The sequence below is a fragment of the Podarcis liolepis genome (genome assembly GCF_965112155.1).
Source record: "Podarcis liolepis genome assembly, chromosome: 13".
Classification (NCBI taxonomy): Eukaryota; Metazoa; Chordata; class Lepidosauria; order Squamata; family Lacertidae; genus Podarcis; species Podarcis liolepis.
This window is the reverse complement of record NC_139573.1, coordinates 21,070,504-21,098,187: the sequence shown is the minus strand read 5'-3', so window position 1 is coordinate 21,098,187 and position 27,684 is coordinate 21,070,504. Positions and strand designations below refer to the sequence as shown.

The following is a 27,684-nucleotide window of genomic DNA, read 5'->3' as shown; positions in this document are numbered from 1 at the left end:
AAAGATCCCAGCATTGCAGGGGGTTGGACTAGATGACCCACGTGGTCCCATCCAAATCTACAATCCTATGATTCTATGAACGAGAGCCGTTCACATTGGCCATCACTTAATTTATTGACGTATTTTCACTTGCTGGAGAAAAGGATGGAAAAAGAGCCGGATTCTTAATCAACCAAGTTTTGTAAACAGACATTCCATCAGTTCTCCTGGACCTAGGATCCCAATCTGGTAGAGAGTCAGTAGAACGGGGCGGACACCCACCCACGTCAACATCAAGGAGAAGAAGTTCCCCTTGCTTTGGCTAACTCTAAGGGGTTTTTTATAGCACAGAATATGGGAACAGGCCCTGGTAGTTGAAGGGAGATGCCATACAGGGGTGGACTGCCATGTTAGGGCTTTGCCTACTGGGGTGGGAAGGGAATTCAATATGCCCTCTAACCATTAGGCCACACCACCCAATTTAGTTTCTGTTCACTCCATACCAGGGGTTTCTCCAATGGTGGTCAGTGGTCCACAAGCTTCATTCAGGTGGTTTGTGGCATACTTGTAAAAATAAGACTTAAAGATTACACAACATCCAGCACAGCGCATTGCAATTGCTACATCTGGCGGAAAAACTATTAAGTGGTACATCAAGACCCTCAGAAGCTTTCAAGCAGGGGAAGAGAGGGAGAAAGTTGGGGCAACACCACTCTTTGATTAACTCATCACCTGCAATTAAATCTTCAACCTTCGTAAGGAGTAGCATGGTGGGGCTTTTCTTCTAAAGGTACTATACCATTTCTTTGATAAACAGTATTTTATGTGGTAATACTGATTTCTGCCAAAAGAGGGCTCCCTTCTCCCTTCTCTTATTGGTTAATTGTATTTCCTAGACAGGCTCAACAAGTGAACAATTATGAACAACTAATATGTCCCCTGCTTAATCTTTTTTTTGGGGGGTGGGGGAACTCACACCAACCAGAAAACTATGGGACTAAAGTCTTGGCAGTCACATCCTCCTACCTCTTCCCTGACGCAACGGGAGGTAGGATACACGCCGGTGATTAAGGTCGGAGGGTAGAACAGCCCACTTGAAGGAAGGGATGCCCATGCCTGGAAAACCTAAAAGGGGAGGGAAATGATTTATTTCTATATATCGCATCACTGAGGTGCCCAAGAGCATAACACAGTTTTAAAAGGCAAAACAATCAGGAGGCGACATATTTTACAAACCAAGTGATTTTAAAAAAATAAAAATCCAGGAATAGGCCATGCCAAAAGCGTTCTGAAATTGCACATTTTAAAACGTAAAGCTTCTGCTAATTATTTGCTAAGCAGTGTAAAGAAAAGAAATCACACAGAACAATAAAATCGTCATAAAACCAAACAGAAGCGGAAACGCTACTGTAAAATGCCTGCTGGAATAATGCTCTGTCATGCGCCAGAGCAAGAGCTACAGTTCCCAGAGTGGTTTAACAACTGGCCGCTCTTCACAGGGAATTCTGGGAGTCGTAGCTCTGTGAGGGGAGACAGCTAACAACTCTCAGCACCCTTAAGAAACTACACCCTGCCCCCGCAACGATTATTTGGGGGAAACCATGTCAAGATAGCTCAGGTGGTAATGCATGAGACCCTTAATCTCAGGAACATGGGTTTGAGCCCCATGTTGGGTGAAAGATTCCTGGATTTCAGGAGGGTTGGACTAGATGACCCTCGGGTCCCTTCCAGCTCTACAATTCTGCAATCCTCTGAGCCATGTCTGTTTGAAGTAGCATCGCAACACTTTAAACATATGGTGTGCGTGTGGCCTTAAAGACCACCCCCTTCTCCAGAAGCCCCAAGAGGCCCAAGCCCCTCACCTCAGCGCCTTCCGCTCGAGCTTCCTCCACCAGGCCCTCGATGGCCTGCCGCTGCTTCTCGCTGACCAAGGCTCCCAAGTCCACGGCCTTGTCCAGAGAGTCCCCCGCGCGGAGCTGCCCCATTCGGCGCTTCAGGCGTTGAATGAAGTCTTTGGCAATGGATTCCTGCAGGAGCAGCTGAGACCCAGCACTCTGGGCCTGAGGAAGGGAGGAAAATGCCAGCATCTTGAGGGAATTGATTTAAACCGAATTAATACTCCCCCACCCCCACCCCAAAAAACCCTGTTACACTCTACAGTGGTACCTCGGGTTACATACGCTCCAGGTTACATACGCTTCAGGTTACATACGCTTCAGGTTACATACTCCGCTAACCAGAAATAGTGCTTCAGGTTAAGAACTTTGCTTCAGGATAAGAACAGAAATCGTGCTCCAGTGGTGCGGCGGTAGCAGGAGGCCCCATTAGCTAAAGTGGTGCTTCAGGTTAAGAACAGTTTCAGGTTAAGAACGGACCTCCGGAATAAATTAAGTACTTAACCCGAGGTACCACTGTATGTGGTAACACCTGCCCAGCTTTGGAGAAACATTTTCTCTTCCACATGGTTGAAAACCTGACAGAATTCCTACTACGTCAGGGGTGAGGAAGCTCTTTAAACCCAAGGGCCACATTCCTTTCTGGGCAACCTTCCCAGGGCCACAAGCCAGAGGAAAAAAGGGAGTGGAGCAAACTTCGTAGCGAACAGTTCTTTCTACACAGATCCACACACATCCCTCTCTATCCTCCATCCAGGCAAGGAAGAAGCATTATCCAGAGTTCAAGGACTTCATTCCAGTCAGGCAAAAACACTCAAGGGGTGGGTGGGAAGTAGGGTCAATGTTGCCTGAAGGAGGGAGTGTGGCCTGGAAAGAATCCCGAGGGCCAGACTGAGAGGCTTGGGAGGGCTGCGTTCAGCTCCCACTCCTCAGCATGAGCCAAAACGCCTACCGGAGGCCTGGCAAAATTTAGGGGCTGCCCCAGACCCGCAGGCTACTAGGTGCCAACTCTGTGGTAGAAAGGAAGGGCCCCCAGCGGTATGTTAATTCAATAAATAATAATAATAATTTTAAAATGCCCGTTCTAGGCCTCAGTCTGCCTACCCCCAGTTCAACCTACCTGCCCCCAGTTCTGCCAGACGGCATCTACTAGCCCGTCGACGGCGCTGTCCAGGTCAGCCGAGTCAAAGACGATGAAGGGCGACTTCCCTCCAAGCTGCAGAGACAGCTTCTTGTCAGTCCCAGCGGTGGCCCGGCGTAGGCTGCGGCCCACCTGAAGCGATGGCAAAGGGTCCGTGCACATGAGAACATGGCTTTGTGAGTATTTAAGGCGGCACACTTGTTTTAAAATATTCATGGGCCGCCTTTCGAAGCATCACTTTGTCAAGGCCGAACAATTTAGAATTCGGCATTGGAAATAGCAAGCCCTACATATAACTCTCTATCAACGTTTAATCGGTAACGGGCAGCAAGGTGGGGCTGTGCTGCTCACCCGGCCTCCCACCATCAGAGTCGCTGTAGCATACTGAGGTGGAGAAGGGGAGAGGAGTGGTTAGCGTGGTGAATACCTGCTGGCAGGAGCACCGGATTGGCTCTGCCATGGAATTTGCCCCGCGCCAACCTTGCCGCCCCTCCTCCACTTGGTGTGCAGAAGCAACCCAGCAGGAAAGAAGTCATGTGAACAGTGCCGGCCGCGACCGCATCAAAAACATAGGAAATGGAAAAGCAAAATTTCTGCAAATTCATCAGCTGCAAAGGAGCATGCTAACTGCACTCATGCATAAGCCGCAGGGACAGAATGTTGCAGCTCTCTGAAGGCTAATGGATACCGGAATTGTAAGGCCCCAAACCAGGGCTATTCTAAGCCACTTCCCTGAGGGGAGAGAAGCACTCACCTCGGCAGAGCCAGCAAAGGCCACTTTGTCAACGCCTGGGTGGGAGGCCAAAGCTTCTCCCAGCCCCTGGTCGCCTGTGATGACGTTGAGGACCCCTGGAGGGAGCCCAGCCTGGGCGCAAACCTCAGCCAGGAGCAGAGCCGTCAGCCGGGTAGTGCTGGCTGGTTTCAGGACTATGGTGTTTCCTATATGGCAAGAAACAAGGGACAGGATGAGGGGAAGAGAAGAAGAAGAAGAGTTTGGATTTGATATCCCGCTTTATCACTACCTGAAGGAGTCTCAAAGCGGCTAACATTCTCCTTTCCCTTCCTCCCCCACAACAAACACTCTGTGAGGTGAGTGGGGCTGAGAGACTTCAGAGAAGTGTGACTGGCCCAAAGTCACCCAGCAGCTGCATGTGGAGGAGCGGAGACGCGAACCCGGTTCACCAGATTACAAGTTCACAGCTCTCAACCACTACACCACACTGGCTCCCAGTGTGGGAAGAGAGAGAGAGAGAAAAAAAGGAGAAGATGTGAAGTAGAAAGCAAAGAAAATGTCCAGCTTTGTAGTCTGCACTCTGCCCTGGTCATGCTGTGCTGGCAACCAAGGAAAGAGAGCAAAGACTAGAATCACACATTCCGGTCCCCCGTTTTCTGTTTACAACCTTGCTTGCTAGGGCTGCAAGAAGGCACATTGTTTTCCCTTCAGCTGGAACTAGGAGGTTCACATCCATATGGGGACGCAGGAAGGCGACCAGTCAAAACTGGTGAAAAGCACTCCAGGCCACAGAGGCCACTTGTGCCTCACAGGGGTGTCAATTTGAATAAAAAATTGGGGGGCCCAAGTAAGCCCTGAATAATCGATCACCAGACATGCTGCATGCACACCGCTTGAAAGGCAATGCTCAACAACTTTGTGGGGGGCTGGCCCCCTGAAATATTTTTATTGGGGAGGGGAGCCGAAGGGACCTCGGCCCCTAGGAGTTGGCTCCTATGTTCCAGGAGTTATCCCAATGGAATACACCGTGCCCTGATATTTTACAGCTCCAGTTTCCACATCTCTGGTTTTTTTAATAGTGGAAAAATAAGCCAGCATGTCAATGCAATATAAACCATTTTTATGCCGTTGACTTGGGAGGGCGCCTGCTAAAGGTTTGCAAAAGTATGAAATGGTGGGGAAAAGGTGGGGAAGGTGAGAGATTCTCCCACCCTCCACATCTCCACTTGTCACTAGAGCTCAAGAAAACTGACAGAACCGGGGAGCCGTCTTCCAAGTCGGCCGGCGAGCAGAGCAGAGATTTGTACCCGAGTCCCACCAGCTCTAGTCCAACCGCTGTGCCACTTTTGTCACTTTTCTCAGGGTCAACAGATGCTCCCACTGCCCTCCCTCCATTTCACATACCCATGGCCAGCGCCGGACACACCTTCCAAGTCAGAGTCAGCAGTGGGAAACTCCTGGGAATGAGAGCTGCCACAACACCTATTGGAGGGAAGGTTGGGTTTTTATTGGACCTCTGGGCACAGTTAGAAACCGTAGGGTTAAAAAAACAGGGAGGGGGCAGTGAGCTGAGGTGCTGCCATGTTCAGCGGGGAAAGGCGGGGCAAGGAGGAGGGGGGTGGAGGCCCCACTCTGCCCTGGGAAGACTATCCAGCCCCTCCAACTCACCGAGAGGCTTCCAGCCCTTCATCTCCACCTCCATCAGCTGGGCCCAGCCGGCGTGATGGTAAAAATGGCGGATGACCAAAGGCAGGTCTGCATCTCGGGCTTCCCGGATCAGCTTCCCGCTGTCTAGGCTCTCGAGGAGACCGAGGAGCCGCTGGTGTTTCTGGATGGTCCTGGCCACGCTGGGGAGAGGGGGAAGAAGAGATGGCTGCCAGTCAAGTGAAGGTGGGCCTCAGAGAATACCCAAAGGGCCTTTGTATGTTTCACAGTAAAAAGAGGGAGCCATGACACCTTAAGAGAGGAAGCAGGTCACCTGTTTATGTGAGAGATGAGCATCCAAAATGCTAAGTACAGTGGTACCTTGGGTTAAGAACTTAATTCGTTCTGGAGGTCCATTCTTAACCTGAAACTGCTCTTAACCTGAGGTACCACTTTAGTTAACGGGGCCTCTTGCTGCCGCTGCGCCACCACCACACGATTTCTGTTCTCATCCTGAAGCTAAGTTCTTAACCCGAGGTACTATTTCTGGCTTAGAGGAGTCTGTAACCTGAAGCATCTGTAACCGGAAGCGTCTGTAACCCGAGGTACCACTGTAAAGGGCTGATACTCACAAGGGCTGCAACATTCCAAGAAAGGACCTTGTGAGGTCCGATACCTTGTGCCTGAGGCAGTTGTGTAAATTGACACAGTTATACCTGCTAATAACAGTCTTTTTGTGTTGTTAAGAGCAGCTGAGCAGTAGGCCTGATCTATTCAGCCGCTGCCTGCCTGAGAATTAGTCCGTGTCTGTAAGAATGCTAGTCTTGCCGATAAATCTATATATAACACATTAGTAACGTAGGTAATACCTGCCTGCCTTGTACGTGTATATTGAATCTAACAAGTGCAAAGGGCACTGTGAGTAAAAGTTATTGCTATCCAAACTTTGAAAAAGTGCCTTGCACAGTTTTTATAGGAGGGAACAAAAGAAGCCTAGGAAAAGTTTTCAAGAGTCAGAAAAGGCCACTTACTTGTACAGGTGCCGGGCCCGGACGTGGCCAGGGAGCTGGCTCCAAGTTTTGAACGCTTTGGTGGCAGCATCAACCGCTGCGTCCACGTCTTCTGTGCTGCCCTGAAGGGTGGTGGCCAGTGGATCCCCTGTGGGGTGTGGAAGAAAGGAGAAGAGGTCTCTCTCACCACTCCCAGGGCTGGTTTCATAGCAACTCTGCAAAGGCATCAGCACATTGTGGAAGGAAGGATGCAGAAGCCATTTCAGGGATGGGGAATCTGTAGCCCCTCCAGATGTTGTTGGTCTGCAATTCCCAGTATCCTTGACCAGGCTGGCTGCGACTAATGTGAGCTGGAGCCCAACAACTTCTGGAGGGCCACTGCTCATCCCTGTTTTAAGCTAAGAAGAATCCAGCAGTTGAAGACGACGATGAAGACAAAGAAGAAGGAGAGAGAGAGAAGAAGAAGAAGAAGAAGGTTCTAGTCCTCACTATTTTGGTCAAAGCAGTAACAGCCATTCCAGTTTGGAAACAAGAAGGGCAATGGAGGTGCCACTAGGCCCCTGGAAAAAGACTACACCTGGGTAATATCAATACTCAGCCTTTCAGTCTCAGCTTACCTTGGTTAATAGCTCTGCAATGTGTTCCCTGCCCATCCTAACCTTCCCTGCCCAATCCATGCCAATGAGCTCTCAGAACCAAGATATACAAATATATAAATAAACAGCTTGGATCTAACCATTACTACCTTCAGAAGAGAGGGGTATAGGAGGCTCCTTTGCCAATTCCCCTTCCCCCCCTGCAACACTTTCCGCCATCCAAAAACCTGCTCCAGAGGGTTGTCAGGGTTGGGTGAGGGACCCTCTGGAACAGGGTAGGAGGTGGTGCTGGGGACTGAAGGGGGAGCTTCCCCGCCTCTTTCCACCAGGAAGAGTCCCACTGCTAGATCAAAAGCCTTGTATGGATGGAGGGCAATATCTAGATCCAAGCCACTGCTTGCACAGATAGCTTTTTCATCTCTGAACATCACAGGAACTGAGCTTTAAAATTCACACAAAGAATAACAGACAGCCCCCCCCCCAGCTTTTTGGAACTCTATGTTAAAAAAAAAAAGCAGCGTCAGATTCTGTCTCTTAAAAAACCAGGAATATTAATATGTTTGACAATTTGACTATTTGACAGCATCTGAAACAGGAATGGACAGAAGGCAGTTTGGGATCCACTGGGAGACCCCCTAGATGATCTGCAAGAGACCTTTGGGATATTGTGGTGTTATTGCAATGAATTCTGCCTACATGAGGCTGCTCTTGAAGACGACTCAGGAAAAGATATTTGTCCGAAATGAAGTGGACAGGTTACTAGCTTTTAAAACAGCTGCCTTGGCTGCCACTTTGTTTCTGAGTCAAATTCAAAATGCTCACATTAGTGTTTAGAGCCCTAAAAAATCAGGCCCCACACAGACTGCCTCTTTCCCTACAGAGATCCCATGGGTGTAAAAATCAGTGGAGGAAGCTCTTTTGGTTGTCCGCAGAAGCTTGGGGAGAGGGCATGCTCTGTGGCAACCCCTAAGCTGTGGAGCTCATCTCATCTGCCTCTACCTGTGGTAGGATTCTTGGTGGTGCAGGTCTCCCTTCCGTCTGGCTTCAGCCATTCTCCGCTTATGAAATGCCCGAAACTACGGCCGTGGGATTCCAGCCAGGTCTAAAAAGTAAGGGGGCGGGGAGAGAAAACAAAAAATTAAAGGGACACCCAGGTTTGTGAACTCCATCTTTCTTCTTTTCAAACAGACCTTAAAAACTTGAATGTTTCACCAAAAGCGTGCTGGGCTTTTAAAACCGCTGCCGTATTTAGTGTTGCAATTGGGTGCTTCTACATGTTTTTAAGAAATGAGTTTAACTGTGCCTGTAAGGCTGCATAAGCCCTTCTTAAACAAGCAAATAGAAGATGTCTTCCCCACATTCTTCCTCACATACAAAGCAATTCCAAGATATGGCCACAGACCCTCCAAGTGTCCCTATTTTCCAGGGATGTCCCTGATTTAGAGAAGCCATCCCGGTTTCTGATTTGATCCCAGAATGTCCCCCTTTTCTTTAGGATGTCCCTATTTTCATTGGAGAAATGTTAGAGGGTATGGAGCTATCCGATCCCCGAGCCACCTGAAGGCAATCCTGTATAGGTAAGTTTTGTTAATGTTTAATTATGTTTTTATATGTCGGAAGCTGTCCAGAGCGGCTGGGGGTCCCCAGTAACATGTGTGGGTATAAATGGTAAAATTATCATTGTGGAATGGGGTGTCTCTATTTTCATTGGAGAAATGATGGAGGGTATGTGCTGGTTACAATTCACAGGAAGTATTCATCCACCCCACCCCACAACCCAAAGTACTGCCATATGCAAATCTACACATATCCAAGCTATTAATTAATGGATCCAATCAGCTAAAGCTTAAACGATTAATCAACCAACAGCACAATCCTGTGCAAGCTAATTTGGAACTAAACCAGATCAAAGGAGCTTATTTTTTAGGTTGAGTGAGCAAAGGACAGCAGTGATGGAATTCTTTAATGAAGCGAAGAAGAGGCCATAGCTCAGCGGTAGAGCATCTGCTTTGCATGCAGAAGGCCCCAGGTTTGATTCCCGGCTTCTCCCGTCAGAAAAGAGCCCTGCCTGAAACCACTGCTAGTCAGAGTAGACAATGCTAGATCAGGCAAGAGTCTGAATCAGTGTAATGTGACCAACAATGATGCTAGAATCTGGCAGGAGAGGGACACCCAACCACATGCTTTGGTTCAACCCCTGGTTGAGAGCCAGTGTTGGGAAAGACCACTGACCCCCCCCCCCAGGGTGCTGCCAGACAGAGCAGACAATACTGGGCCAGGTGTAGGGACGGGAGGATGAATTTGTTCAGTCCACACTTCAAGCCTAATTTGCTAAACCTCAACTTAGGCTAGGTACACAACATACATTTAAAGCATGCACACACACAGAGCAAGAATCATGGGAGCTGTAGTGTATCTCTCAATGTGCTACAATTCCCAGCATCCTTAAACTACAGGATTATTGGGTGTGTACGCTTTAAATACAGCCATTTATTTGGATGGAAACACAGCTATCGATAGGATTAAATCTGTGATGTGGTTTTGGTTCAGAAAACGGGCAAAACAAACAAACAAACATATTTTCTGGAAAGGAATACATAGAGAAATGTGTATTTTTTGGAAATGCATATAAAAAGCATGTTTTTAAAATGTGGATTTTTGGGTGCGCTACTTTTTATAAAAAAAGATCCACAAAAACCAGGAAGATGACTGAGCACACGGAAAACTGAACACAGAAGACAGATGGGCTGATGGATAAACAGCCTGGTATTGAGGCAACTTGCAAGGGCCTTGAGACTTGCGCCATCACTGGGTCGGCCAAAGGCTCCCAGCTGACTGCGCCTCAGACCAGCCTCTCGATTTGATGAGGCAGGAGGGAGTTGCAGTGTGTGCTGCTTAGAGACCACGGGTGGAGACGGAAGTCCAGGGGTGTTACCCTGAATGCTCAACTTTTCGTTTACCTATCCAAGGGTCTAGAGTCTGTTCCAGCTATAGGTGGGTGAATGCATGCATGCTCTCTTTCTCACTTGCCCTGCATATTGTGGGCTGTTGTCTGGTCATTATGTGCTTGCTGTATTTTGACAGATCCACCTGCCTCTGCACGCCAGAGACTCAACCACATTGGCAAGGTCACTTCAAGAAGAACACATCTAGAGAAAGAAATAATCTACTGCCACAATGACTGCATGGGTCTCTGCTTTCTTTTTTGTTCACGGTCTCTACTTATATTTTGTTTAAACGATCAAGGGTCTTAAGGCTACAGCCATTCATGGAACTGCCAATCACAAAAGAGGCTGGCCCATTAAAGCCAGTGGGGCACTGCCCCATCAACCTCAATCTGCCCTCTGCCAATCCCCACCTGCCTGCCTTCTTACTGACAACAACCAGTCCAGAGGATGGCCTCCTCCTCCTCCTCCTTAGTCTCAATGCTGGCCCTCAGGAAAGGGAGGGCAAAAGTAGAATTAGCTGGCCTGCCATTGTCTCTGGCGCCACCTACTGACGGACTCCCTGCCTTCCGCCCTACCGACACAATGGGCACCAACCACTGCCGACTTCTCATAACCCTGAGATCACTGGTTAAGAGGCTTTTAGAATGTTTTCAGATTTTTTCCAAAAGCTGTTTTCAGGTTTTATTTTAAAAGGTTTTATTGCTGCTGTGCCTGCTGCTCGGGGCTCCTTCGGGAGGAAGGGCAGGATATCTCTCAAATAAACAATAGCAATAAGATCAGAGAGGCCCTAAGAAAGGGCACTTTGGCGATCCTAAGGAACTGGGAAAAATTGACTTAGGGTGGGGACTGGGGATCTGGACTCCTGGGTTCTCCGAAAAAGGAGCAGAGGTCCGACAGGCTGCTACAGCACAGGCAACCTTTAAGAGGAGGGGCTCTTGAACGCTGGCGTCTTTCCGAGGTCCTCCTTCAGGGTCCTTGCAGAGCTCCCTGCTCCAGCTCTCCTCCTTGACTTGCCGAGGCCCATCTGCCTCCTTGCTGTCTCCCGCTGCCTCTCGCTCCTTCTGGCTCTTGGCCCACATCTGCCGGATCCAGTCCATCTCGGCTGTCCAGAGCCTACGGTCCTTCTCCCGCTGGGCTTTCTCCTCCTCCCACAAGCCCTGGAACAGCTTCTCCCTCTCCCGGAAGTGTGCCCGGATGTCCCGCACAAGATCGTCAAACTTGTCTTCCCGGGGCCTCTTCCTCCTGTTGCGGAGGTGAGCCAGCTTCTCTCGGGTGCTCAGCAGGGTCCGTGGCCTGGAGAAAACTGCAGGGGGAAAGGGAAGGAGTTATGCTTTATGTGGGGCTGCCCTGGTACCTGCTCTAGAAGCTGTAGTTAGTGCAAGGACTGCTCACAGCAGCAAGATACCAGAAACATGTTCCTTATCTGCAGAGGATCGCTGTTGCCAATTTGCCAATGGGCCAGGTCTGAGGTTGTGGTGATGAAAGCCCTAAGGAGCTTGGGCCCAAACTCAAGCAGACAGCTATCTCGAAGCTGGATAGCTCAGTTGGTTAGAGCACATTGCTCACAATGCCAAGGTTGTAGGTTCGATTCCCCGCAAGGGGCAGTTGCATATTGCTGCATTCCAGGAGACTGGACTAAACGATCCTCAGATTCCCTTCCAACTCTATGATTCTATATGCAATATCACATACCCCACCCAGCCCAATGCCACCATTGGAGGAAATAAAGCATCACCGATTCTATATGAAATAGCACCACCATCAGGTCAGCTGATAAAACTACACATAAACCAGGATAAAATCCAACCCATCGCTAAGAGGCAAACTAAGGCCTGGGGGCCAGATCCGGCCCAATCGCCTTCCAAATCTGGCCTGCACACAGTCCGGGAATCAGCGTCTTTTTACATGAGTAGAATGTGTCTGTTTATTTAAAATGGATCTCTGGGTTATTTGTGGGGCATAGTAATTTGGGTCCCCCCCTTCCAAAATATAGTCTGGCCCCCCAACAAGATCTGAGGAACAGTGGACCGTCCCCTGGCTGAAAAAGTTTGCTGACCCCTGGCTAAGAGCCTCAGTGCAGTACGGGCAACTGCCGATCACTTCAACTTGCCTGTTTACCTCTGGCAATTAAAAAATAATAATTGTGTAAAGTTGAGGAGGGTTGGTTTTTTTTCTCTTCCTCTTTTCTCCTGGCCAACAGCTTGCCCACATGGGTTACATATAGCAAGACGGAAAACAGTGGGGCAAGAATGACCTCATAAAGACGCAGTTGGTTCATTCATCCTAAGAGGCCCCTGTGCCTCTTTGCTTCTTAGACCAGCTTTGTACATAAGCCCACTAACATTATTAGCTTGCCTAAAACAAATGTACTAGCCTTGAGGGTGGGGAGGGGAGATACAGAGAACCCCACCCTCCTCCTCCGGAAGCAGAGTGTATTTCTGTGCAGGGGCTTCCCTCATCTGGAAGCCTGTCTTGTTCCTGCACTGGGCACAGAGGATGGATGAGGTTCCATCACTTCTTCACCAACCCACTCACTTGCCTGCCTTCCCATCCTCGTTGCCCACGGCGAATGGGTAACGCCTTAAAATCCAAGGCTCTATTTTGCATTCCAATGCATTCCACTTACTCTGATCATCCAGATATAATACAGTAGCAAAAATAGACCATGGAGTAACAAACTGTTACCATGAACGGGATGCAAAATTGTTGGGTTTTTTTTAAAAAAGAGTGATTTCAGCATATTGGCTGGGATATTAATAGGTTGGTATTTTTTACGTTTCCTGGTTTCTAGCCTGGATCGGCTCCAACACACATAGATATTTTAGGAAAGCTTTCAGGATTTTAAGTTCAGCATCCCTTTGGCCATCAGAGCCCAATAGCCGGCACATGTCTGGGTTCCTATTATGAGAAAAAAGACTAGGCAGAGACCAGTTCGAAGGAAAAGGTTATGGGCCAAATTGCAAAACATTGGAAGACAGAAGATCTACCCACCGTGGAAGACTGGCAGATGCAACTAATTGACTACATGGAGATGGCGGAGATGACTGGCAGAATCCGAGACCAGGGGAGAAGAGCAAGTGGAAGAAGATTGGGGGAAACTTAAAATCTATCTGCAGAAATATTGTAAAATTTCTGAATGTTGATGACATTGAAATGAATTGTGGGGGTTCTAGCAACAAGATAAAATCTAAGATTAAACCAACAACAGGTAAATTAAGGCTATGAATTTGCTGAACTAACTTTGAAAAGGGATACAAGAACGGGGGACGCAAGGAAGTCAGGAGAATATGTGAATTTAGGATCTAAAATTAAGAAAGAAGGAATTTTTGTGTTTTTCTTATATGTGCTTTTTCTTTTTGTTATTAGTCTTTAATGTATGTATTTTGTATTTTTGTGCTTAATGTGTGTATTGTTGTATTTTGTAGTATGCATTTGTGTCTCTATCTTTTTCTTGTTCTTGTCTTTGTATTTTTTCTATATTTTGTAAAATCCAATAAAAACTTCTAAATATATATATATATATACCGAGACTGACCCACTGGATGCGTCTAGCTCAATACTGTCCACACTGACTGACAGTAGCGCTCCAGGTTATCAGGCAGAAATCCTCCCAGCATTACCTGCAGATGCCGGCGACCAAACCTGGGACTTTCTGCTATGCAGAGCGGATGAATGACCACTTAAGCAACTCAGTGCCCACGGAAGGAGGGAGTTTGAAAGCCAGACAGGAATCCTGCGCATTCTGGAAGGTGGTGATGCCTAGCAGTTGTCAGCAGGAAGGTGAAGGAAGGACAGCTTAGGCGCCTTAGGAAAGGGATATAGTGCTTTTGGAATCCTGAGCCTCAAGAAAGGTAGAGGTGGCCAATAGTGTCAAGCCAGACAATCAGGAAGGCGGGTGGGTGATGGGTGGGAAAGAAGCTGCCAAGATTTCCTGGGTTCTCCAGTAGGAAGTGGGTTTAGCAGGGATGCCACGTTGGGAAGGTGGGTGCAGGAAAAGGGAGCGTGGCCAGGTCATCAGGGTTTCCGGGGCCAGGTAGAAAGAAGCCATTTATTGGGGAAACATTTGGAGTGGAATTGTGGGGAAGCTATGAGAGACAGGATTCCTGGCTTCAGTGTCAATAGGAACAGAGTGCAAGGCAATTCTGACAACCTCGGCATCAGGGCTGCAGCACCAGGGGAGGGCTGGATAGAAAAGGGCTGAGGACCAGGACTCCTGGGTTCTCTGGAGAGCAGCCACGGGATATGTATATATAAAATCACGTGTCACATATATTCCTCCTCCCCGTCCCATCCAAAAACTCCACCTCTCGCTCCACTCACCTTTCCGGTTCAGCCCTGGTCTCCAAGGAGCCTCCAAGTGCGCCCGGCTCTCCCGGCGAAGGTGAGGCTGGTCCGCCCCGCCGGGGGTCTCCACGTGGGCGTCCTCCTGGCCGTAGAGGTAGGCTCCCCCTCCGCCCCGGAGGCCGCTCTCTTCTCTCCCGGGACTTTTCTCCTCCTTGATGATCCCGCCTGCCACGTGGTGGTGGAGGGTCGGGTCCTCCGAGTGGAGCAAGCCCCCGACCCCTGCCTGGGAGGAGGAGGACGACGAGGCGGCGGCGGCGGCCGCTACCGCGGAGGAGGAAGGCTCGCCCTGCGGATCCCCGTCGCTGCCGTCGGTCACGGACACCTGGGTCCACGCGTACTCGTCCTCGTGGAGCTCGGGGTCGAGCTCGGGGTCGCTCTCCTCCTTGATCACCACCTGGCACCAGGGCGCCGCGCCTCCGCCCCCTCCGTTGCCGCTGCCGCTCCCGCCGCTGCCCAGGATGGCGTCGAGTTCGTGGAAGAAGCGGCACCTCTGGCGGGCGATGCCGTCCTGCAGCTTGGCTTGCTTGTAACTCTTCTTCAGGTCTTTGCCTTTGGTCCGGCACTGGTCCTCGTCGCGGAAATAGCCTTTCTCCGCCATCCGCTCCGAGATCCACTGGTAGACGTCGGCATTCCGGTGGCAGCGGTTCAGCTGCGTCTGGATCCCTTCCTCCCCCCACAGGGCGAGGAAATCCAGCGTCTCCCGGTGGCTCCAAGTGGCTGCCCGGGTGCGGGGCACTTTGGGGCGATCCGTGCTCTTGGGGCCCAGGAAGGAAGAAGGGGAAGGCGAGGACATGCCCGGGATGGGAAAGGGCCGGCGATTATAATAATAATAATAAAATAATAAAAGCAATCATATAATAAAATGGAATGGAATAGGGGGTCCCCCCAGCTCGGTTTAATGAGGAGCCTAACCCCGGTGCACGCTGGGATACAGCCCCCTCCCTAACCCAGAAGACCGAGCGAGGCGGAGTAAGAGGGGCGGGTACCTCCGCGGTAGCACGTAACCCGAGGTGGGACTTACCACGGGCGCGCTGGCCAATGGGCGCGCAGTATGCATATGACCCTGATTCAAATCGGGCCGCTCGGCCACGCCTGTTGGAAGAGAACCTCTCTTTGCCCCCGCGAAGCAGAGAGCGAGGCGCTGAACCTCCTGGGGAACCCAGGAGTCCGAGCGCAGCTTCGTCTACCTCGCCTCCTTTGGGCGCTCTGCTCTTTCAACGCAGCAGATCCCCGCACGGCACGGACTGGTCTCCCCCGCCCTCCTCCCAAGGATAGCTAGTCTAGCTGCAGCTCAGCAAGAAAAGCATAGTTTGGGGCTTGCATATCCGTAGTAGTTAGTTCATGTGTTCTCTCAAGGGGCGGAGAGGATGTCCTACACGGGGTTTGGATGTAGAGGTGCATTGACATTCAGACGAGACAAGAGAGAGAAAGGAGCGAAGCGGGAGCTTTGCCAGGATTCGAGCACGGGCGAGACTTTGCTTCCCATTCTAAGGGTGTTTTGTGCGCTGCAGCAAGGATCGGCCGGACTCCTGGGTTCTACAGGGGATCCCAGCTCTCTTAGTTAGAGCTGACGTTGCAGCACGCGCAAGTTCTTCCGCGTCCCTTTTCCTAAATGCAGACTTAAATAACAGTAATAGTTGAAACGTGCCGCCGTGAAGAGGGAGACCTTTAGAGCTCGGATGGTCAACGACACCCACGTGAGAGGCGGCGAGTCCAGCCAGCAGAGACCGCTGGCTCAGCAGAGGAGCGAAGGTCAGGGCTGGAGAGCGGCGGGGAAGAGAGGGGCAAAGACCAGGGCAAAGGGCGGCGGGTTCTGGGGAAGGAAGGCAGACCCACCCCTAGACCCTCCTGTTTGCAATCTACTCCTGCTCCCACCCTGCTTACTAAATAGCCTTTGCTTTTGAAGAAAAGAAATCCACACTTTTCTCCTCTTCCAACTTCTCCCTGAATTCCTAACCCCCAATGGATCCCTCTCCCGCGCTCTCCTCTTCGGGGACCCAGGCGTCCGGGGGGCGCCTCCCAGCCTGCTTCCCTTACCTGGGCTGCCCCAGTGCCCTCTGGGACAGGCCCATACTCCATGGAGCTGTAGATATCGGGCACTGCAGGGGCCCCGCGCCTGCTGCCGCCTCCCGCCGCTGCTGCTGAGCCAGCCATGGGCACTAATTGGGCTGCTTCCCCCTTGACAGTTGGACTAAGCACCAGCCAGGCTAAACATTCAGCCACCCGCCCCCTTTAGGGCGGCACTTCCGGACTCCTGGCTTCCATAGAGGTGGAGAGAAGGGACGCATTGGCACCATAGAGATGGAGAGGGAAGAGGTATATTGCTATCACAGAGCTGGGGGGGGGGGGAGAGAAAAAGTCTTTGTAACCTTTTAAGAATTCTTATAAACTTTCATGACTACAGACGAGGCTTCCTGGTTACTTTTTATTTGTTTACCACAAAATGAAATGCATAACAAGGAAAACCCTCCAACATTGAGGTTGCATCTTCTTGGTTACTTTTGAAAGCTGTTTTGTTTGCTAGTTGGGATTATAAATATCAGCTAACCTTCGGAATCAACAGCGAAATCCAGGATTTTGGCGTGAATGGGATTGATTGGCCAGAGGCTATTGCCTTCCCCTTCCCCACCCCCTGCCCCCCACCCCAAGAGAAGAAAAACCAGAGCTCAGCCTTACAGAGCAATCTAAGGTTCCCTGGTAAATGTGTATAGGATTTAACCTTTATTATCTCAACACTGCAGGTTACAGGGGAGGAACTGAGAGATAGAGAGGAGCCTGCAATGTATTCTAAGATTCTTACATACTTAAGAACATATACCAAAGCCTGGCTATTGGTGTAGTTGAAGAATCTGGTTTGTTATATAAATGGTGTTTTATATTAAAATTCTTGCATTGCCCCAACAGCATTTAAGGAAATAACACCCCCCCCTAGTATTAGCATTAAAACAAAAAAAAATTAAACGCAACAACAAATTGCTGCTCTTTCATGACACCAAAAGCTCACTCTCACGTCCTTAACTCTATGGAGTTCCTGCATCCTCGATACAGAGCGCAGAGATAGAAAGCCTATGAGAAAGAGGCAAAGAGAACTCGACTTCCGGTCCCGCTTCTCCGCATACCGAACCTTCTGGCGCCCGCGCGTGTCGTCGCTTCCTTCGCCACGGAGCCGACGACAGACAGATATATAAACTAGCAACGATACCAAGGTAAACATGACCCTGGAAGCTATGATTTTTTAAAATCGTTATTTATAGATCATGTGCATGGGACTTGGGAAGAGGAGTGGCATTAAAGTTCAGGGCGTATAGAGAGGCAAGTATTTCTCTCCCCCCCCCCGCACTTCCAGTCCGTTGCTGTAACCATTAGGCACTATTTCCTCCCGTCCTTTTCTCGGTAGTCAGTACAGCTAAGGTCGGGAGTCGCTGCCATAGCAACAACGGAAGTTTGATCCGTTGACTGGAAAGGAAGTTCGATTTGGCAGAGGCAGGTGCGGGATCTTGATTCCTGGAAGGGGAGATCTTAAAAGGGTCCCCCCTTTTTTATTTTTGGAGACAGCAAAGCGTGAAGCTGAGATATCACGAGCTTGTATTCAAACCCAGCTTCAGCCAAGTAGCCTTGGTAGGCCTACTTCACGGGGTTGTTTTCTTGAGGATAAAGTGGAGAGTTGAGAAAACGTCATCTCCTTGCGCTGGTCTCCTTGGAGGGAGGGTGTAGCAGCAAGTCTGTGGGGGGGAGCAGTGAGTTGGGACCCTTGAGGCTTGATTTTGGTTTAGGGTGTGTGTTAAACTTAAATCTTAAAAGTTAAGTCTTTCAGCAGAGAAAATTTTATTGAATTAGATGCCTGCAATATGGAAATTATCAACAGGACAACGGAAATGGTTTTTCCGTGCCCTAATGGCAGCCAAGAGATTGATATTGAGGGGTTTTTTTTTTGGGGGGGGAATAAAATATATGATACCTTTCAATCAATGGGCTGATGATATGATATCACTGGCAGTTTATGAACGGAACTGCTTACAGCCGCAGACTCTGTATGGATAACCATGATAACATTTGGAATGAGTTTATACAAAATGTAGTAAGCTATTAGCATTTCCATAAGCACTAGGACAATAGCAATAACGCTGTACCAATTTATACAAGCATGTATATCATATATTGCATTTGGGGGTATATTTTCGTTTTTATATGTATCTTTGCTGTTGTTTTTCTCCTCACATTTCCTTCTTTTTTCCTGTATCACTTTATTTCTTTTAACTGAAATCACCTTTATAAAATATAAATATTAACCTCTGCAGGGTCCAGCTAGCACCACCATGGCATCTGTAGCTGACACATCCCTGTTATCAGCCGAGCTGCAGGAGGAGGAGGAAGAGAAGGAGTTCCAACGTCTTCTACTCCAGGTCTGCATGAAGGCCTGTGGTGGGGGTGGGGAGGAAAAATTGGGGATCAGGGACCATGTGTAGCTGATGGACTCTCCTCTAGGCCCCATCTGCACTATGCATTTAAAGCTGTTTCATACCACATTAAACAGCCATGATCCCCCCCCCGCCCGATTCCTGGGAAGTATAGTCTGTTAAGGTTGCTGAGAGTTGTTAGGAGACCTCTGTTCCCCTCATAGAGCTACAATTCTCAGATGATTTAATAACCAGCTCTTATTCCCAGGGAACTCAAAATTGTAGCTTTGTGAGGGGAAGGGGGGTGTCGCCTAACAACTCTCAGCATCCCTTAACAAACTACAGTTCCCAGGATTGTTTTGGGGAAGCCGTGACTGTTTAAAGTGGTATAATACTGCTTCAAATTTATAATGGAGTTCAATGAAGCTGACCTGAGATACACAAAGTGAAAAGACCTTTTGGGTTGAATGTTGATGAATGTGACATGAAGGGTTGGGATCAGGGAAGGACATGGGGCTCTTGGAATGTCTAATTCCAGACGTAAGGGGCTGCAGCCTTTCATCTCGGAAAGAAATGGGATCGGTTTAAGTAATAATAAAATAATAATAATAATAATAATAATAATAAATAAATAAATAATAAATAATAATAATTTATTATTTATAGCCCACCCATCTGGCTGAGTTTCCCCAGCCACTCTGGGTGGCTCCCAAGAGAATATTAAAAGCACAATAAAACATCAAACATAAAAAATTTCTCTAAAGTCTGAGTTGTGTAGCTGTGTCATAAATTTATCTCTGCCTCTTAGGCAACCCAGAAAATCCAGAGCTTCGTGCCCTCTCCGGCAGAATCCAAGCCTATCCGTCCACTCCCAGGTAAAGAACAAAAGGAATTGTGAAGGTTTCTAAATAAACTTTTTTCTAAACTGGGTATATGCTTGGGCAGGCAAATGGCAAATGCCTTTCATTGCAAACAAGGGCAAAGTGATGCAAGCTGGGGCGCAAAATAATAATAATCTAAATTTCACATATAAGCTCATGGGGTGACTAACCAGGATGAGATGTTTGGGTCATAGTGGGTAGCTCGATGGAGAAGCTGATCCATTGTGCAACATCTGTGAAAAAGGCAAATGCCACACTGGGGATCATTAGGAAAGGAATTGAAAATAAAACTGTCAGTATCATAATGCCGTTATACAAATCTGTGGTGTGACCATGCTTGGACTATTATGTACATATGTGCTATTTATCCAGCCATCTCATCTCAAAAAGGATATTGCAGAGCTGGGAAAAGTTCAGAAAAGGCCATCAAAATTATCAAAGGGGTAGACCAACTCCCCTTTAAGGAAAGGGTGCAACATTTGGGGCTTTCTAGTTTAGAGAGAAAGGGTGAGAAAGCAGGGAGATGGTAGAGGTGTATAAAATTATATAAAGAGCAGAAAGAGAAGCTTTTCTCCCTGTCTCATATAACCAGAAAAGCAGAGATCTTGGGATTGCAGGGGAGTGGGGTGGATGTTAGTGGTGCAATGGGGAGACAAGGTGAAAGTGGTCCATGGCCGGCAAAAGCAGATTCCCTAGTTGTTTAGAGAAACCTGCAAATCTATGACTTGCTTCTCTCATCCTTCCCAGGATTCTGCCTTAAAACCCGCACGAGTTCCGGTGAGAAGGTCTTCGTGAACGTCTGCCGGTCTCCCCACATCCCCCCACCTCCTGACCTGACCAACGAAGAGCTTGCCTGCCTCATTGAGTCGGAGAATGCCTCCACCTTCAGGATCCCCATGAGCTTGGGAGAGCCCCACGCGGAAGTGGACAAGAGTGAGCATCCGCCTCATTGATGCTGAGAGGACGGGCTAGCCGTGAAATGAGTTGCTAAATCTTAAGGAAAACCAAGGCGGGAGCACGTGCTTCTACAGAGCCAGCCAGGTCTTGGTGGACTTTTTGGTCCTTCTGCCTAAGAGAGCTGTCTGAGTAGCACAAGGAGTAAGGAACTTGGTCACCTAAATCCCTGGCTCAATCCCTCTCATCATTTGAAGGACATTCCTACTACTACAGTGGGCACTTGGGTTGTGAATGTGAGCCGTGTGGGAGGCACGTTCGCAACCCACAGCGCCACGTCTGCGCACGCACAGGTTGCAATTCGGCGCTTCTGCACACGTGCAAAGCGTGATTTAGCGCTTCTGCACATGCGTGAGCACTGAAACTTGGAAGTAACCCGGGTACTTCTGGGTTCGGCGTGGTGCGCAACCCAAAAACATGCAACCTGAAGCGTCTGTAACCCGAGGTATGACTGTTCTACTACTCTTTATTTATTTATCATTTATATACTCCCCTATACCCACAGATCTCAGGACAGTTTATAGGATAAAAACACAGACTACATAATCAAAATAAAAACAAACACCTGAGTATCCCCCCTCCCCCCCATTTTAAAAGGGCATCGGATGACAATCGACCAAAAAGAGGAACGTTTTTGCCTAGGAATCAATTGGCATCCAAAACACACTTGCTCCCTTTTTATTTTTATACGGATGATCCATTTTTTGCCTAGCTCACAGAAACAGAAACTTGCAGACGAATGCAGCTTTGTGGAGGGGGAAAGTTCAAATGTTTTTAAGAAAGCATTGATTTGTACCCACCCTGGCTCAAGAGAGAGAAACACACCTGATCTCTTTGTTTTTCCTCGTGGGGATGTCTCTGCATAAGAGCGTCTCCCAAGTGAGGTGGTGCAGTGTGGACTCAGCCCTTGAAGGGCAACTGTGAAACCAAGGCTCCTTCTGCCTTGGAGGTTTTAGGAATAGCCCCCTCTTCTGTAGAAGTGGCCTGACCCTTCTTTCTTCTTTCCCAGGTGGCAATGCTTGCACCGTCTATGACGTTTCCATCAGCACCACCTTTTACAACAAGATGGAGGTGAGTTGCCTTTTTGAAAGGGAGCCTTTGCGTCCCAAACGGCTTCTCCTGTTCCGCTCAGGGGCAGAATTCCTGCTGTGTCCATGGCAGGCAGGAACCTCTCTTTCCCAAAACCACCTGGGTGTTGTTTGCTGTGCCAGAGTAGGGGGATGATGTTGGGAGACAGGGGCATAAGGTTACCAGATGTGTCCCCATTTCCTGGGGACAGTCCCTGGGTTTACAAATCAGTCCCCATACCAAATCCATTGAAGTTGCCCAGATTCATTGGAAAAAATCTGGTAACATAATAATAATAATAATTTATTATTTATACCCCGCCCATCTGGCTGGGCTTCCCCAGCCACTCTGGGCAGCTTCCAACAAAATATTAAAATACAGTAATGCATCAAACATTAAAAGCTTCCCTAAGTTTACTCCTGCAAGTTTACACCTGCAAGGTACGCAGGTGAGCCTCTTTAGTGTATCTTCGGCTGCTTATGCCATGAATGGATGCACCCCTTCCTCCGCACCATCTCCCCAAATCGGTATGTGTCTGAATATCAGTTTCCAGCAATCACAAGTGATGAGCTCTGTTATACTTGGCCCTTGCTTGAGGGCTTCCCACAGCTGTCATGAGCTGGACTAGGTGGGCCTGTGGCCCAGTTCAGCTGGACTTCTTCTTTTCATAATCACAAGGCCTTGGGACTTCCTACATATGCATGCAGTTGGGTGGCAGCTACTTCTTCATGGAGTTATCCATGTCCTGAGAGAAGGGAACCTAACCTTCTCCCCACCCCCACCTCTCTCTCTTTTCCCTCGCTGCCTCAAGAACAACGACTTCCTCAAAGAGTTCTTCATCACAATCGCCATGGAAGGATTGTCGGAGAAATACAAGATGGATGTCAACAACCAAGGTACGGGTGTTGCTGCCGGGAGGCAACAGGCCTCCTTCTTGGGGCCAATCCTGAGGTAACATTTCCCCTCCTTGGGGGGGGGGCATGCCCTTGAAAGAAAAGCGACCTTGGTTCGGGAGACTTCTAACATCCGTTCTGGGTGCTTCCATCCCTTTGGGGCTGGGCCAGAGCCTTTTACCCCTGGAGCCAAGCTAACAAGGCTGCTTGCGCCCCATTCCAGAATGGCGGATTCTGAAGAACAGGAAGTTTATGGGCTCCATAGCCGAGCAGACCATCCGCACCAAATCCAAGCCTTTCATCCAAGAGATGGATAGCAGGTACGTTGGCGGAATGCCACAACTTAGGGGAATGCCACACAGAAGGTCCTCTACCAGGAGTCCTCCCACCCAGACCTCTGAGAGTGGTGGGACTACCAAGAGGGGTCCCCCTCTGCTCATCTTAACACCCAAGAGGGTGCTGCTAAATTGGGATGATACATGTCATTCATCTGGTGACGTGGGCTCTAGTGCCCTGCAAGATTGGTTAAATTTTCAGGGGCCTTGAGACACTTCATTTTTCTGCAATGGACTAGTATTGGGGTAAGCTTATCTCCTCCTCCTCTTAGCATGAGAATCACTGGCTGCCATTGGACCATCTGGATGAATTAGGAGAGTCTTCCCCAATCTGGTGCCCTCTAGATGCTGTTAGATTACAGTTCCCATCATCCTTAACTATCGGCCATGTTGGCTGGGGCTGATGGGAGCTGGAGTCCAAGTTGAGGGTAGTGGAGTTAGGAGAGATCTTTCCAGTGAGCGGCTGCTATATGGAAATGTTACATGGGAGGGGCTTGTAACACATGAGGGGCGGCAGAGGGAGAATTAAGTCATTTCAATTGTTAGCATTCTACGGCATCTTGTCAGCTGAAGCAGAAACCAATCTCTGGGGCCTGTTAAAAGTGTTTGGGACTCTGGACAGAGCAGAGAGAGCTGTTGGCCCAGACTTGAATGGGGACTTGGTACAACTGTAGTAGTCAGATCAATATTTCCTTCTTCATTTTTACAAGGCGTTTGTCTCTTTCTGCAGCCAAGTCAAGGAGGAAGGCAGGAACCTTTTGCAGCCATCTGCGTCACAGAGGTACGGTGTGGTTGGGATGGGAGGGACTGTACAATGAGGATGGGGATCAGGGTAATGGAGGAATGGAATGACCCGTGATCTCAGATATGGTCTGCTATGATAGGTTGTACTGGTGCAATGCATTGCTCATGGGGCAGTCCTCTGAAGACTGGCCAGAAACTGCCACTAGCACAAGCCCAAGAAACCCCGCTGGACTGCTCGGTTGTACCAGGCATTTAAGAGCAACCAGGAGTGATGTTTTGAGTATGCTACCTGGGTGTCAAATTGGGTCTGCAAACACACACACAGAGGCATTCTGAATAGCTGCCCTTAAGTGTTAGAGTTTTCTGCCTTTGGAGACTTGGCAAAGCCCTAGCCTTTGCATCTCCCAGAAGTACAATAAAGCAAGTTTATTTAAACTGGCTGATAGTGGCCAGAATAGGACTCTGTCGTCAGCCGCCCATAGTGCAGGTTGTATGTCTAATGAATTAAATAAAGTTCAGTTAGATTGGGCAGGATATTGTGTGTCAGAAGCCCACATTTGCATTTCTGACTTGGCTCTTTAATCTATTAACATGTTGCCTGTCCCTGTTTTTATGAGTTGGCAATATCTGATTCCAACTGAGTGTTTTTATCATGACACTCCCCCCCCCCCTTCTCCCTTGCTGATTCTGTTGTGCTTCATTCCGTAGCTCGGCCACAGTTCCTGAATTCACCATAGTTGCTGAGCCATCTATCAGCCACCCTGACCATCTGGTCGCGAAAATCAGCCTCCCTAAAATGGTAATTTGGCATGCGGTTTGTAGGGTGGTGTCTTGGGTGCTCTGGTCCCCAAGCTGGGGAAATGGCAATAAAATTGTATTTTTTTCAGTGTTTCTTTGTTCTCCCACCCTAATCAGACCTCAGTAAGATCTCTCGAGCTGGACCTGGGAGAGGACCGCATTGTGTTACAGGGACACCCCCAACTCTACCATTTGGACATCTTCCTCCCCTACATCATTGTTCCCGAGGAGAGTAGGGCCCAGTTCCACAGAGGAACAAAGGTGAGTAACTAGGATGAGAGAGAGAGTGAGGCTTGCAGAAATCTTCTCCCTCCTTCCGAGCCACACCTGAGGTCTTTAGCTCCTAAGAAGCTTCCCCTTCCTTTGTAAATGTGTGCCTTTGAAGGAAAGGTCTAAGTTGTTAGTGCCTTTGACAATGTGATGAGGTGCTACAGGCCGGTATCAGATGACCGGCATCACCTTTGTCAGCAGTAGACTGATAACTTAAGAAAGTGGTCGCTCTAGTTCAAAGGAAGCCTTGTTTTGGCTACATCCCAGGCCGCTTAGCCCGTTCTCTCTTAGTACTTGACCCAGTAGCCTCTGAGGCTGCTTTCCAAGGACACTGGTGGTGTTAGAAGAGCACAAGAGCCCAGGCCAAGTGCATTGCAGCCTTTGCTATGGAAAAATTCCAAAAGTGGAGCTGTTTGTTCTTTTGACCATCGTGAGAACCACTTTGAATAAAGGAGGAACAACTCTTTGGAAAGGTAGAAGTGATACAGGTGTAGGTGTTTGTGATGGACACTAGAACACCATAGTCCTTGCCAGGCAACAATAATAAAATACACACACACACACACACACACACACACACGGGGAATGTGTGTCTGGAGATTTCCTAAGGTAGGCAAATTTGCATGGCCCAAACGTTTCCTTTAGGGCTTCCCCAGTTGAAGGGGGCGCATGACGACATGCAGGGCTGCAACGCTGGCCTTTCCAGCACCCCTATGAGACTCAGGGGCCCCCTGTGGCCTTGAGCATGTGATCTGGCTTCCTTTCTTCAGCCACTTGCAGCTATGGTCTGCCGGCCTGATAATCCAGCTAGTGGCTTCTCCTAAATTTTCCTGGTCATTATCAGGACACTGTGCGTTCTGCACTATTTTCAAATAATAATTAAAAAATTATTCACCTTCGGTCATTCCAGATTCTGTGATCTGCGTAAGTCATGCCAAGCTGCGTGCCCTTAAACCACAAATGGCCGATGAGCCGGCAGCTTCCTCTTTGCTTGGCATTGTGCGGTCTGACTCAATTTAGCTTCTGTACCATTTACCGTAAAAACCCCTGTGCAGCTTAACTGCAGCAGCAAGGGGGCGCTGTAGCCTCTGAAACGACCCATTTTCCTCTCTCCTCCCTTTCCAGGTCCTGACTTTACTGATGCCCATCCAGCGCCCCTTACTGTTGCCGTGAGCTCGGAGGAGGAAAAACCATCCTGGAGGCGGAGGCCCTTCTTTGAGATACCAGCCGGCGGAGGAAACAGCAGAGTGAAGAAGGGAGGTGCTGGGCGAGAGGCTGGACTTCCTGTCGAAGGAAGGGGGCTAGGTTTTGGTCAGGGGTGGCAACCTCCACAATGTAGACTCTGCACCTAAATACACACACACACACACACACACACACACACACACACAGCGGAAGAGAAAGAGAGAGCGTGTGTTGTACACGTTGGATGGGACCCAGGACTTGCCTCCATCTCTCCTCCCACGATTTGTGTTCTCAAACTTCCCTTCCACCCGCAACAGCTGCTGTTCTTTTTGGCTTTTCTATTACCTCCTCTTTTTCGGTCTGTACATGCGACCTGCTTGTCTCTGTTGACGCCTGCAGTCAGTTCAGCTCCTCTCTCTGTGTGTGTTTTGAATCGGGACGGGCTCTGGGCTTCCAAACCTCCCCCCTTGACCCCGTTAGCAAAAAGTGGAGGACCTGCTCTGAGTCAAAACATGCTGGGGTGAGAAAGGACAAATGAATCCTGTGGCAGAGGGACGGGTTATATGTACACTTCGGGCTGCAGGTGGGGGACACTTTTTAAAGCTTTAAAAAACAAAACACAAAAAACCACCTACCACATCAGGAAAGTGGGTAGGTCAATATTTTTCTTCCTGTTGTGTTACGTTTGCACATGAGAATGCCGAAGGACCACTCAGAAACAGAATCCTCCCCTGCCATCTGATATGGTACAGTCCAGCCTGCCCTCTGCCACTGCATTCTTGCCAGTCCTTGCCTGACTGCAGCTGGCGATGGTTTGTTTTTTCCTCATGGCTGCTATAAGATGCAGACTTCTCTGGGTCTTTTTAATGAGGAGCCCAGGGTGCAAGTGGTTTCATCTTTACTCCCCCCCCCCCCTTGTTCTGAGCTGCGTGGGTTTTTGAAAGCATCCTTGGGGAGAGCAAGGCAGCCTTCTCTGGAGAGAAGGTGCATTCAGTGATGCTCTATTGGAGTCCCAGCTTCTAACCAAGGCAATGTACTCTAAAGTTCATAGCCTCCCAGTTAACCCAGCCGCCCTCATAGTTCTATGCATGGTTCCGCCTTTTTCATGGATCCTGCAGTAGCACCCTTTATGTAATTCTGCTGCCACTAGCGCATCCCCTGTATTGCATAATGCTCAGAAGAAACGAGATGTCCCCTCTCCTCCTGAGAAGGGTGACCCACAAATTTATTTTCCAGAGATGGTACGTTATGTCCAAAATTCTTTGTGGCATCTCTTCATCGTCACAACAACTCCCAATGCAGTTGTGAAAAACTCATTCTCAGGCGTCTTCTGTTCAAACCATGGTCAAGTTTCCTGGGGGGAAATGCCAAGATTTCTATCTTTAAGTTGAAAAGAGAAGTCTGAAATAAGCCATATAGCTGAAGTGTGTCAGCATAGTCTCTTCTGAGAGCTTTGAGCTAAATCTTCTCTTTGGTAAAAAGTTGAAGGATTCCTTATGATGCTGTTTTTAATTTTTGCCCATCTCTGCCACCTCCCAACATTTTGGTGTGTGGTTTTTTAAGCTTAAATCTCCGTAGGTTTTTGAAGTAAGTGTGAGCCAACATAACACAGGTTTTTGGTACAGGTGTTGGCAGTGCTTCCTTTGCATGCTACCTGCCTGCCTTTTCAGTGGAAGGTGGGATGGTGTTGAGGCAGGGAGAGGCCCCTGCGCCCCCATACTTATGGAGACAAGGGAAGGTGGCCATCTTCTGTGGGGGGAGAGGAGCAGGGGCTGAGCTATTTGTACCCCGGATTGGTTTGGTTTGGCATCCATTAAAACATTTCACGTTTCTGGTTATTTTACGTGTGGACTTGTGTGTATGTATGTG

The 27,684-nt window shown here is 48.9% G+C and overlaps 2 protein-coding genes across 12 annotated transcripts in view; one reads left to right on the top strand and one right to left on the bottom strand.

Annotated features, from left to right (window-relative positions):
- The window catches only part of ALDH16A1 (aldehyde dehydrogenase 16 family member A1), a 47,700-nt gene extending 32,171 nt beyond the window's left edge, over positions 1–15,529 (bottom strand). For both annotated transcript variants that reach the window (XR_014518561.1, XM_083471782.1), the window contains exons 1-10: positions 14,267–15,529; positions 10,864–11,249; positions 7,998–8,100; positions 6,424–6,550; positions 5,417–5,595; positions 5,153–5,230; positions 3,770–3,954; positions 2,995–3,147; positions 1,842–2,039; positions 1,006–1,104 (exon numbers count right to left, since the gene is read on the bottom strand). Coding sequence is in view for 1 of the 2 variants with exons in the window: in XM_083471782.1 (XP_083327908.1) it covers positions 1,006–1,104; positions 1,842–2,039; positions 2,995–3,147; positions 3,770–3,954; positions 5,153–5,230; positions 5,417–5,595; positions 6,424–6,550; positions 7,998–8,100; positions 10,864–11,249; positions 14,267–15,083 (2,325 nt within the window). In the remaining variant the exon portion in view is untranslated. The remainder of the gene's footprint in view (positions 1–1,005; positions 1,105–1,841; positions 2,040–2,994; positions 3,148–3,769; positions 3,955–5,152; positions 5,231–5,416; positions 5,596–6,423; positions 6,551–7,997; positions 8,101–10,863; positions 11,250–14,266) is intronic.
- Positions 15,530–15,893: 364 nt separating this feature from the next.
- Positions 15,894–27,653, top strand: PIH1D1 (PIH1 domain containing 1). Of its 10 annotated transcripts, none has more exons than XM_083472026.1 (12): positions 15,894–16,042; positions 17,339–17,496; positions 18,589–18,693; positions 19,496–19,562; positions 20,316–20,501; positions 21,532–21,593; positions 22,402–22,486; positions 22,707–22,803; positions 23,549–23,599; positions 24,271–24,361; positions 24,478–24,621; positions 25,756–27,653. In XM_083472026.1, the coding sequence occupies exons 3-12, from the start codon at positions 18,607–18,609 to the stop codon at positions 25,801–25,803; spliced, it is 918 nt and encodes a 305-aa protein (XP_083328152.1). In that variant the 5' UTR covers positions 15,894–16,042; positions 17,339–17,496; positions 18,589–18,606; the 3' UTR covers positions 25,804–27,653. The 10 variants fall into 10 exon arrangements, with proteins under 10 accessions (XP_083328152.1, XP_083328159.1, XP_083328154.1 ...); XM_083472033.1 differs by lacking the exon at positions 15,894–16,042 and adding an exon at positions 16,361–16,606 and having other exon boundaries at positions 18,596–18,693; XM_083472028.1 differs by lacking the exon at positions 15,894–16,042 and adding an exon at positions 16,561–16,606.
- Positions 27,654–27,684: the final 31 nt, after the last annotated feature.